This window comes from Sesamum indicum, linkage group LG4 (assembly GCF_000512975.1).
Source record: "Sesamum indicum cultivar Zhongzhi No. 13 linkage group LG4, S_indicum_v1.0, whole genome shotgun sequence".
NCBI lineage: Eukaryota > Viridiplantae > Streptophyta > Magnoliopsida > Lamiales > Pedaliaceae > Sesamum > Sesamum indicum.
The window spans coordinates 9758683-9772258 of NC_026148.1; the positions used below are offsets into that span (position 1 = coordinate 9758683).

The window sequence follows — 13576 nt, forward strand, 5'->3', positions numbered from 1 at the left end:
ATGAATATCGACTACTTCGAATATTACGATGTAACTCTAATGTACAATGTCTTAATATTGTGTATGTATGTATGTATGTATATCATTTTTGGATAAAAAAAAAAAACGATAAACTACAACAAACGAATTCCCAGAAAGATTTGGTATCATTACGGATACCCCATGTTATTTGAGAAATTTTCATTTTATTTTAAGATCAAATATGCTCTTAAAGAAAAAATTTGGCAATAATTTTTGAAACATCTTCTGAGATGTTTTGAGAAGCTTATAAATTCAAAATCATTCTTGAAATGATACATTGATTTCAACACAAAATATAATTAAGGGTACGTAAATTACACAAACATCCTTTGAGGTTGTATTGATCTAATTACATAAATACTCTCTATTTTTTTTGTGAAATTACATATATACCTTTAAAGGCTTGTTGCAGTAATGTACTCTGATCCAGAGGGTGTTTGTAAAAAATTATAATCACTAAATAGAGGGTGTACGTGTAATTACAACTACAACTTCAATTATTTTGAGAGAGTTGAAAAGGCACTATCTTGTAATCAGTGTACTTGTAATTTTACAAAACACGGGTTATGTGTATAATTAGACATAATCTCAGAGAGTATCAATATAATATATCATTAAATTACGTTGCTGAAAACTAAAATATCATTTAAATTAATTATTAGATAATTATAAATATACCCCTTATTTTAGGAGTTATTGCTGTAGCTACCGAATCCTATAATGCCCTTCATTTGTTTATTTTTCTTTTCGGGTTTTCACAAACGAAAAAATTAAATCATTTAAAAAAATATATGATTATAAGATTTCGAACCCTGATCGCAGACAAATTGGCGCTTGTTTATTATTGAACCAACAATTTGTTAGTTGCATTAATTAGACCTAAAATGTTGAAGTAAAATTTAGAGTTTGGTTAATATTTGAAGTTGGTGGAGAAGGAGACATATAAGAAAGAATAATTGATAAGAGAAAAAGGAAGAAAAATAGTGGTATATATGTTGCAAGGCATTTGTTTGAAAATCAAAATTAGAAGCACTACAGCTTCCCAAAGTACTTGTGTTTTTTATTCCTTTCTAGTACTACTGCCAGTCACAAATAATAATACTATTTTGCAACATATATATAGTGGGCAGCAGTACGTACAAAGGCCATGCTCAAACAATTCATTCTACATTATCTCATAAATGCAATGTTTCCACTTCTCTACATTTATTATTCCCTTATGTTTCAAATTTTTACTCTTTTTGCCCTAGGGTTTTTGTGTCTAATCTCAGATCCGAGATGGGATTAGGTTTTTTTAAACGCGAATTACAACGGGCTCTTTTTAGATTTTTTGTAATTATAAATATTTTTTTTTATTTTAAAAATTATAAATATTTCATATAATTAACAACCGTTTAACAAATACCCCTTCGTGACAATCTCACTGTAGGGGGGTATTTGCTAGACAACCTTTAATTTTAGAAAAGTATTTGTTATTTTCCAAATAACGATTCAGTATTTATAATTATAGCAAATCTCAGAGGAACAATACCAAAAAGCTAGAGTTGTGAATTTAAGTCGGTAAGATGAAAACGCGATAAAGTTTCAGAGTAGATTAAAGTCGTATTAAGAGTGTACATAACTTTTGGAAGTTGTATATTTATAGGGTAGTCGAGTTGTATGATTTGCCATGAACGATTAACTAATTTTAATATGACTGTTATGAAAATCAAGTATATTATTAGGTTTAATTCATTATCAGGTTTCAATGCAATCAACCCCAACTTAGAGTGCGTGAATCCAGTGCCATTTAAGCAATTAAAATGATTTTCGGAGGATTTTTTTGTCAATATCAAGGTCCAAGTGCAACCCCCACATCCAAGTAAACTTTAACTCTTGCAAAAGTTACCCCGAAAAGTGTTTGGAAGTGTTTTATTTAAAAATTTACTTTTTAACCTTTGACTTGGAAAAACCTTAGAATATTATGTTTGATAAATTATTTTTCAGTCAAAAAAAAAAGTGAAGTAAGGAATATACTTATCCAAATTAAGTTCTAAGTCAAATCAAACCAATCACAAAGAAAGTGCAATACACTTATCATGTGATTTGTCATTTTTTATGAACTATACACCAATCACACCATAAGTGTATTGCGTCTGTCATATAATTGATTTAAACTCGAATTGAATTAGAATTTTTTGTGAAAGTAGTACTTAAAGGCTTTTTGCGGTTTTTGTACTTTTCTTATTGTTGTCTCATTTCTCAAAATGCATATCTAATGTTCATGAAGAAATAAGATGTTGATGATTAAATTGTTCAAATACTCCCAACTCCTGCTGGGAAGTTTAGAAATATTTCCCTCCCACGTTACTCAACTTTGGTATAATTTAAATTTTCCTCGTGTTTAGTTTCTTCCCATTAAAATTGATGTGGGCCTAAATAGCCTAAAATTACAGAAAAATCCCCCAAACTTCTCAATAACACCAAGAATGACTAAAATTCGTCAATTATAATCGTATTATATTGAATCAGTCCTATATCGACTTGAACCCGATAATATACAGACTCTTCACGACCGACACGATCATTTTTAAATTAATAGTTTCTCCATACTCCAGGTACAATTTTTGCCACACTGACCATTCTTATGATCTTTATATTCTCTTTATTACAATCTTACTGATTTAAACATCGAAGTGCTTTAATCAAGATTTTTTTAGTATTATTTTTACACGTGTTTTTTCCTAGCATACAACTTATCCAAGTATTTTTATAACTTTTTTGTTAATATATCCAACCCAAAATACAAGTTTTAAATTCAAACGAACAATAAAAATTTAATTGTCTAAGACACAAGTGTAAGAATTGAGTTAGTTAGAGATGCAATGTGAAGAGGAAAAGGGGTGGGGAAGGTTTTGGTTTGTTAAGACCAAACTTGGAACAAGTTGATTGTTATGTGGAATTGCGGTAACATGTTTGCATAATTAAATTTAGGCACCAAGTTCGGTACAATGTTTGGTGACTCAGTACTAAATTCGGAGTTAGAACTCAAATTCTTCCCCCACGCGCGCGTCGATTAACAACACGAAGAATTTGGTAATTTGCGTTGGAGGACCAGAGTTATGGGATGTGGACCCCGTCACAACAAATGAGAATAATACACGTGTTCCCACCAAACTAGAACTACCTGAACCATACCCAACCATAACCAAATACTAGAATAATCGTTCCCCGTGGACCCCACCCCTTCCCACTTTTGAGTTCTGGAGGAGCACACTGCACTGCAGGCTTGCGAACCCAATCCTTACAAACACCTACTCCCGTTTTTACTTTTTTTTTTTTTAAAAAAAAATCTAAAACACTGATCTTTTTTTAAAAAAAAATAAATTAAAAGTAATTTATGCCAAAAGGGTCATAAAGATTTAGGATTTTCTTTAAAAAAATTATTAATTCTATAAATTTTTCTTGGGCCAAGAAAATAATATGTAATATAAGTACGATACAAAAGATAATCACAGAACAAATATATACTACACGAATTCTACTATATGAGAATACTCAGCTGTATAATACCAGTACGGTGCAAAAGATAATTAGGACTAGTTTATAATCCATGGACACAACGAACAGATATGATACGAATATTGCTATATGAACTATATATAGTGCAAATACGGTTTAAAAGATAATCAAAATAAATCGATAATGCACGAACACAACAAAACACATGTATAGGATACTAGAAATTTCAAATAACAAGATTGGTTTATATGAACACAACAATAATGATATGATAATTTCAGTGAAAATTGAGAAAATATAGGTTGCACTGGAGGGGTCAATATATTGTCAATTTAAAAGCCCCATAGAAAAATGGCCAATAAAGTTGGAGGAATTAAAAATACATTATTAGTTGTTTTTGGTCATCATTGATTTTCCTTACGAAAACGTTAATACAAACACTAGCAACAATTATGTAAACACAACAACAATTTTTAGCCAAACTAATTCCCCCGCCCCAAAAAGTAGAGGATGTCAAATCAACACCAAGCAGATGCGACGGTCAGCGTCCGTCCCATCCAACCAAAGCAGATGCCGCCGGACTCCTCGTTGACGGTAAATCCCGGGTTGCCACGTGTCCCCGAGTTCAGCTTCGACCGGAGAGACTCGGCCGCGGGTTGACTCATCGCACGCGGATTAAACCCGGCCATGCTCATGCGGGCTCGCCACTTGCCGAACACCTCGCATCTCTCCACCCGATCCCTGCCCTCGCACGCAACCGAGTTTCCAATTTTCCGGCCCAGACCCGATTCGATCCTGACCCGCTCCGGGCTCTCTCTGGATACCGTGGCGTCCAGCGAGTCGAATAATGCTCCGTAGTACTCGTAGGTTTCTCGTACGCGCGGGATCAGGGGGGCGGTGTTTGTATTCATTTCCTGCTCCACCACCGTCATCACCGTCGGAGACAGCCCCTTCACGCGGCGGAGCAGCTCGTCACGTAGATTTTCCGTCGTCACGCTCTCATCAGGCATTTTGTACAGTTTAAAAGCGAAATTCACGGCCAGGGCTTCGGTAGATTGTACCTCCAATTTTTCGTGAGTCAAGTCGCTGACGTTGAAGTTTCTCACATGAAAATTCAAAGAAACTCCGATTCTGTTGGCCAATGCTTTGAGACCCTCTCCAACGATCTTCAGTTTCTCCTCTCCGGCGGCGGCGAAATCCGTGAAGGTGGTGATCCTCAACGTCGCGAAGGGCTTATTGTCGAGCTTCTTCTTCTTCGCCGCCAGCGCGTGGAGCAAATGCACATACTGCCCGCCCTGCCCGATATCGAAATCCAAGACATGGATTTTGTCGTAACCCTGCTCCAAAGTGGCCTCAAGGATGGCTAAGTTTGCCGCCATGAAACCGAGCTTGAAACATGGGGAGACATCGTACAACATTTGCGTTGATGCTGCGTGTTCTTTACCATAAAGCTCGGACACCGGTGGAGGATGTTCTGTTGGGTTCACGCGCGAATTCAAAGCCGAAACCATGTAAGAGGCGAGCCTCTGTTCGGAAGCACCGCCCGCGTTGGCCACCTGCTGGAGGCGCGTTAGGAGTTCAGCGGCGGCTTCAGGCTTCCCTTCGGAAATAGCCACCGCAGCGTCAATCAACGTTTGTTTCGGACAAGGCAAAGCAGGAGAAGCTGAGGTAGAGGAACACGAGGAAGAAGAGGAAGTGGGTGAAGGAGAAATGGGCTTCTGAGTCGGGCCCATCAAACTCTGTATCGTCTCCGACCACTCACTGTTGGTAACGACGGAAATAGCTTCTCCATCCTCTTCGTCTCCGAGCAACTCTTTTTCCAGCTCTTGCAGACGGTGATTCATCATATTCTTCTCCGACTCCTCCGCCGAAACCTGCAAACCCGGACCCGAAAGACTTACACCCGGACTCGCAAACCCCTTGTTCTGCAGTACAGCCAAATTCGGCAAGGAAATTCTAGTAGACACATTGTTAACATTTCTGTTTGAAAGAGTCAAAGACTGTGGCCGGTGCTGCTGAAGAATCGGAAGGCCGTACCGTGAGTTTACAGAATTCGAAACCGAAGAACCCGATGAGACTTCCGGCGAAGTGGACGGAACAGAAGAGAAATCCACCGGTGAGAGGGGAGATATCGGCGATGCATGCTGGTAATTAGGCCTCGGTTTCACGTTCCGGAGATAAAATCCCAACCCCTGCTGATTCTGCTGCTGCTGCTGAAACTCCGCGAGCGACCTCTTCCCGATCAAATCGGTCCGGTGGATCTGGGCATCCGGGTCCGGCAGAATTCCGGAAAGCGGAGAACGGAAGGAAAACTGCAGTTGTGGGTTAAGCCTAGTGTCGTAACCACTGTTCATGTTTGTGGGCATGACGGTGGATCTTCTGCCGGCGGAAAAGAAATCCGGGACGCCTCCAGAGAAGCCGGAAGACATTTTCTCCACCGGAAAATGCGTGTGTTTGTATGTTTTCAAGTAGAAAATGGTTTTTGGGTTCTGGAAATATTCTGCATTTAGAGGAAAGCGAGGAGTTCAATTGTAGAGAGAGAGAGAGAGAGAGGTGGGGTGGGGGGGCCGTGTGGGGATAGTGTTTTTTCAATATGAAGCGATTGGATTGATTCTTGTTGTCATCATTGTAATAAGAGGGATAAATAGAGTAGTTTCGCGTCTTCAGAAAAATAAATGGAAACGCATTAATGCCGTGTTTGTTTTAATCAATTAATTAGGCTTGACGATTTCTCACCTCTCTCATTAAACATAAATCAACTTAATTACTACAATTCTTTCTCTTTTATTTAATCATATATTATAATAATTATTCTTACACGTTACTTGTACTTTTACCACTATTATAAAATATAATAATTGTCAGTGTTTGATTAAAATCTGAGTAATAAATAAATTTAAATCAACCATAATTAATATTCTACTATATATTACTCGTTATCCAAATTAATTCTTATTCAAATTAAGGTCTAAAAAAATTCACTATCAACATATTTTTATGAGGATAATTTTGTGAAACCACACACACATTATTTGATTTATCAAGAAATTAAAATCATAAACTGGATTAGTGAGTAAAATAAAAATGATTAGTAATATAATGAGTCCGCCAAACACGGCCTTAGGTCGTAGAGTTAGAGAGAGAAAGAGGTTTGTCCAACTGGGTGTGACTCTGAATTTCGTTTCCTCCGGTTTTGTGGTTTTGGTGTGCGCTTATGTTTCTAAATTTGAAAAACTTGTTGCTTTTACGACACAGCTGAAGCATCTACCCCTCTCCTCCACCGTTAGATCCAGTGACTCAGATTGTCGTTTTGGGGAATTTGAGGATAATGGACCGTGGAGATTACGAGGATAAAACCGCCACAGCTGTTTCTGAAAGTCCCGCGCTAACCATCACGCTCGCCCCGCCCCACGTGAACAACACACGTTCACGTTGAACCTGCCCAACTTCAACCCTCTATATTTTATTTAATGCATTTTGTTGTTATTATTATTATTACTATTAATTTATTAAACCAAATTAAAAATATCTTTCCTTTTTTTTTGTGAATTCTTTAAGGAAAAGAAAAGATGTTATGGTCATACTTAATTATTTGTCTTTTCAAGTGGTAGTTGATGTGCTCTTTTGGGTCCAATTCAACTTTTTTTTTTATTTGAACTCATACTGTATTTTTTACTTCGTTCTATATACACTCGATCCATATGTATATTGACTATATATATTAAATGAGATAAAAAATAGAACAAAATATATAGTAAAAAATTTAATTCCCTTTTGAGTGTAATCCAATCAAAATTAGAAATTGAACTATGAAACATATTGGAAAAAAATGATAATATTTAACAAATTATCTTTAAATACTATTATGTAATTTTTTTATTTTAATTTAATTTTAAAAAAAATCGATGAACTATTAGTTTTTTAGTAAATGGATTACAATCATTAATATCAAATATTTAATCCGAACCACTACCGATAACTAGAATAATCATGCACTAATCATCAACATCAGATAATCAATTAAATCAAAGCCTAGTATTAAAGTAGAACGAGAATTACTATTAAAAGTACAATAACATCACATATTTTGATAGGATTTAAACCCATAATCTTACGATCAAAAAATCCCACCTTCATTAATTAAACTAGTGATATATATACATCAAATTATACAATAAATATAATACATCGTGATACGTGAAGCGAACAGCACGAGAGGAGTGAAAGAAATAAGAAGACACGAGGAGGAATGAATGAAGTGAATACATATACACGGGGGGTGGTGAGTCGCATAAGTACCCATCACACGCCAATAATAGTTACACAAAATGGCCATAACACGAGGATACTAATACTAATACCAATCACCAAATGAATAGATACTTAGATATTTTGCGAGATTTAAGAAAGTGTGGGAATTTCACTTTATTAAATTATGTAACTATGATTTTATATATAATTCGAACGTGTTGAGCTAAATTGGATCAAAAGATGTATGAAATTGAGCATAGTAAATCTGACACGTAGTCCAGAAATTAGATTTATTCTTATCCAACATGAATAAAAATATATAAATGATGAACTTACTTTTTACCTTTTCGTATAATTTTTTAGAAAAATATTTGAATATTTTTTTTTATTTATCTGAATAGTGAGAGGGCCCATTAGAATATATGCCACGTAACAAAGTTAAGGTGAGTTTAAATTAAAAGTTTGTGAAATTCACACAATCACCAATAGTTATAAAAAAAATAAAAAATAAAAAATCACTTGCCACACACAAACACACACAGAGTGGAGGATTTTGATAGCGTGACAGCGCAGCTGCAACGACTCTGGTAACAAAACCTAACGACAAGTTGTATTTAAATGGAGTCCACACCACCACGAAATCGGCCATCTTTACACGTGGTTCCACAGCAGCAAATCTTCATGCTGCTCAAGTCACTCTTACTTTCCTCTACCGTCGGTACCCGGTTGACTTCTGCGTCATCTACCGACACGCGTCGGTGTTTTGACCTTTTTGTTTAGGTGGGGGGAAAAGGGGTCAGCCTGCGTTGGCGATGAACTGGCCATTGAAAAACGTTTGGATGTTGAAGAGAGATAATTAGATTTTCTTTTCTTTTTTGGTAATGTAGGGTTCGGATAACAATTGGATTGGATTTTCTGTTATAAATCATACTTTATTTTTTATTTTATTTAATATATATATATATTATATATATAAAAATACTATCATTATCTTTTATTTAAAAATATTATAATTATTTATCTGATTTTTCTAAAATTAAACGTTTCTAAAAAAATACGACTTTTAATTTACTAACAGCCCTTTAGTAAAATAACAAATGAAACTCCACAAAATTATGAGGTTTTGAATCCAAGTCTCATTAACGTACGTAGACATGTCTCTTTTATGATGGTTTATTTCTTTCAAGTTTATTATTTTATTTAAAAATTATTAATATATTTAATTGACTATTAAATATTTAAATATACGAATTAATGTTGTTAGTGTATTTTATTGTGTTTGGCAATTAATATTGTTGGTATGATTAAAGGGATTTCCATCCTTACATGTTTTTGGTCCCACTTATTTGAATAGTGAATGTTTGAACACAGTGTGGGTTTTTGGATCTTAGGACAAAAAATTGGAACCATAACTTTGTTAAAAAAAAAATAATAATTAGAATAATGGACCTTTAATTTGTTGCGTATTGATTCCTCTTGAGATTGTTGGTTGTCACAACCTAACTCATGCTTAACATCTAAGCACTTATCCTTTAGTCCTTTTCTTTTCCATTTTACATTATGTTTGGATTTATTATTTTTATTAAATATTTTTTTTTTAAAAATCTTACTTTATTAAAAAAATTAAGTATCAAATTTGAATGCTGTATATACGTATATACAAAAAATTTAGATCGAGTCAATCGAATAAAAGCCCTCCTTAAAATGATGTCTTCAGAATATTTCGAATCTTGTCAAAAAAAAACCTATTTTTAGTTGGCAAAACTAAAGGTATAGAGTCGAGTCCCACCACTTTATCATTACAAGAAAATGACTCAATAGCTATGAAAAAAAAAATTAATGCTAAAATCACCATATCTAATTAACAGATAAATTTTTTGCTGTAAATGTACAGCGTTTAATATATATTTTAAATAATTCGATGCTAAATTCATTATGATCAAGTAAATTTTTATTGCTAAATTCGTAATCAAGTATATTTTTATTACTAAATTTATTAGGAAGTTAATTTTACTTGTTAATTAACTCGGTGCTGATTTTTCTTTTCTTTTGTAGCTATTGAGTCGTTTTCTTGTAGTGTGTGAGTATTGATCTACTTTATAATAATTGTTAGTCTTACTGTAATAGTAATTATTGATTAATATTTTTACATATTTGATATTAACAATTGACGTTTTATTAATTGTTGTTGATTAAAACTGATATTGTCGATGAATTTATTGATTTGTTCGTCTTTACAGAGATAACAAATCGTTTACCGATTAGCACAAACAATTTGAAGTTTTAAATATTAAATTTATGAAAAAGCAATGGAAATAGATATGATAAAAAACGCTAATTGTATATTTTATTAGTAAAAATATTTTTTTTCCTCATATTTAAATATATCTAGTTGAATTTTGGATCCAAACAGTGCCTTGGAGAATTTTACTAGGAATATTGAAGACGTGATTCTGATCCACCAAAGAATTCAACATAAAGTGCTAATGCCCCAATCCCACGTTTTTTCTTTAAGCTATAAAAAGATATCAATAGTGACTCAATAATGCCATCATGCATTATGATGGAAATTCGAATAAAGTACTACTCCTAAAAGTAATATTTTAATTTTTCTTTTCATAATTTTCCTATATAAATACAATTGATTTAAATTAACAATGTTACATGTATTTATTAATCCCACAAGTATAATTTAAAAAATATTCGTTTTCTAAAATTATTTAATTTATTGGATATAATAAGAACTTGGACTTTCCAAGAATAGAAAAATAGAATAGTCATTTTTCTTCATAATGAATCTCATAATTAAAGGCAAAATTTTCTCAATCATTAGGACTCTAATTAGCTAAAACTTTTCACTAAAAATAAAAAGAATAAAAAAATAAAATAGTCATATTTCTTCATAATGAATCTCATAATTAAAGGCAAAATTTTCTCAATCATTAGGACTCTAATTAGCTAAAACTTTTCACTAAAAATAAAATATTTCGCCCCTCCGAAAATTAAAAAAAAAAAAAGGCTTATACACGTAAAAAGAATTCAGATATTTTTAAATTACACGACTTTTCGATGTTAATCAAAATACATATTCTTATAGTTTACGAATGTATACATTATATATATATATATATATATATATTTAAAAGCATTCAACAATCAACTAAAAAACGCTCGAACTTTCATGCATGTGACATAATGTTCGACTTCCTCGAAAACTGATTCATATTCTTTAGAACTTCTTCCGTCGTGGGAATGTTTGCGTTCCACTTATTATTATTCATTACTTAGCACCTCAACATATATTCTCATCTTAAAATTCAAACATATCCCAACCAAGAATAAGACATAAAGTTATTACATCAAACTTTTGCAAAATCAAACATGAAAATTTTGAGAAGTACCACATGTAAGAGAAGTATCATCAATGTGAGAAAGTGGTTGGTTTTGAATTTGATTCATAGCTTATTTCCAACACATGATCTCTCTGTCTCTCTCTCACACACACACCTAATGAATATTTTGGCAGAATGGTAAGTGAAAAAAGGTGCCTAACTTTTAATCCCACCATCCACATTGTGACCTTCCATTGAGCATAACTTTTGTTCATCAACTTTATCAGTGTCCTTTCTGATTTTCATGCACTCTTCACTTCTTTTTCCATGAGTGTAATGTATAGTTGGAGGAAAAATTAATGCTATTAATATAGTTTATATATATATATATGTGAATTGTTTTGTACTATTTAACATTTACTTCATTAATCGAATTTTATCATAACCCACGATTTCATTGGTAGATCAATGAATATCTGGTGGAATTGATCAATTGGGTATTGATTCTGGTCGAAGTCGCATTAACCTCTAAGAGCTGCTAAATTTCGAACAAGTGCTAGAACTTGAGAGAAAAAGTATAAGTTAGGCTTGTTAGGAAATCTCCAACTTAGACCTTTTGATGCTTTAATGCGAGTACGAGATCGAAGATATAAGACACAAATATATTTTCTAAAATTAACGTACTCGATTATAAAATGTCTGAAGTATTTTTATGGGTTAAATGTCTATATTTATACGGAACCACATGTCAAAATCTCCTTCTTCTAGGTGTCCCTGGTTCAACCCATGATACTGGGGCCATCAGGTTAGGTCGATGGAGGTCTAATTCAAACTGACTGAAAAGTGTGTAGGTTTTGATCCTATTTTAAAATTTTAAAGTCTTAGAGAATGTATTTCTGTATTTCGAACAACTTCCTTATTTAAAATAATTTTCATGAAACATACATATTTTACCCAATCAAGTACCTCGAAAAGCTTAAGAATATCACAAGAAATCACCAAAAACAGGTCAAGAAGGGTGAAAGCTCAATTAAATAGACAAACAAATTTAAATAAAGCCATCTAATTAAGCATAATTAATCATCTTCAATTTCTTGGAAATTTACCTAAGTCTTCTAATATTTTCTCCCATCATTATCTTTTTTTTAAATAATTTACAATAGTTGCTTGAAAAGGGACCTTGGGGTGGAACCTTTGAAAACTAGTACTTGCTACTATTTATCTAAGAACTTGTGTGGTCTCATCTCATTAGATATTGACTCCTCCTCCAAAAACATTTCCTTCTGCTCTATCCCTATTCTTGCAAATTTGGTCCCCTCTCTATCCTTATTTTATCACCCAAATAACAAGTTTTCTTATTTTTGTGTATATCTCATGTTTTAAATTGTTGTTTGATTAAATTTAATTTAAAAATTTTATAAATAAATACATCTTATAAGATGTTAGATCTTACTGTAAAAATAAGTTCATGAAATATTTACATAAAATAAAACTATAGAGTTTATAAGATATTAGTAATGACAATTTGTAATTAATTTGAATAAATTTTAATAAGATCTCATAAATAAGTTGGCTACAACTCCTTACTTTTTTAGGACTTATAAAATATTTTAATATATATATATATATATACTTAACACTTTATAATATTTTATAATCTTTCCAAAATCTTATACATATTTTTGAAAAACCTATAAATTCATCTAAACACTCTCTAAGGCGTACTAAATTTTATACATACCTATCACTCATATACTTCACTCTATATCCATTTAATTTAAGGTGAAGCGGACATGAAAAGAGTCCATGCCCGAAAAGACAAATATTGGTCAAGCAACGCTGAATACAGAAAATTTTAATTTGAATCGAATTCGAGCAAATATAATTTAAAAACTTTATTTTAAATACAATTTTTTGATTAAACCTAAATTCTATTTATTAAAAAGGAAAAGAAATTCAAACATCAGTACTTTCTTGTATGTTCTATAAAATTCTTGATTTATGTTCTTACTATGTTTTTTTTTTCTAGAAAAAGGGACATATGGTTGAGGATGAATTGGGCATAAATTTTGGTAGTATTGGGTGTTGGAGCTTGTGTGTGAAATACATATACAAATGTGTGGAGAGCATGAAGAATATGAACCACTTATCCCATGCCTAACTATGACTGTGCACACCACACATATGTTGTCTGCCTCTGCATCTGCTCCCAAACACCATCCTAACCTCCACATTATTACCACCTAATACTTCTCAATTACCATTAATATGCACTTATTTCTTCTTCACTTTACCTAATTAACAACCAACTTGCTTCACATCACTTCAGGTTGCTTTCACTATTCATTTTAATTTATTATGTTGCCTTACCACACTCTCCACAATAATTATATCAAACTTCACGGAAGAACGATGTAATTAACACTTTTTATTTTGATGATCTGGATTTGATGAAAGAATGAGGGAAATAA

General features: G+C 32.9%; 1 protein-coding gene across 1 annotated transcript; it reads right to left on the bottom strand.

Moving 5' to 3' along the window:
- Positions 3810-6115, bottom strand: LOC105160449 (scarecrow-like protein 8). Its single transcript, XM_011077821.2, has one exon. The coding sequence runs from the start codon at positions 5949-5951 to the stop codon at positions 4041-4043; it is 1911 nt and encodes a 636-aa protein (XP_011076123.1). The 5' UTR covers positions 5952-6115; the 3' UTR covers positions 3810-4040.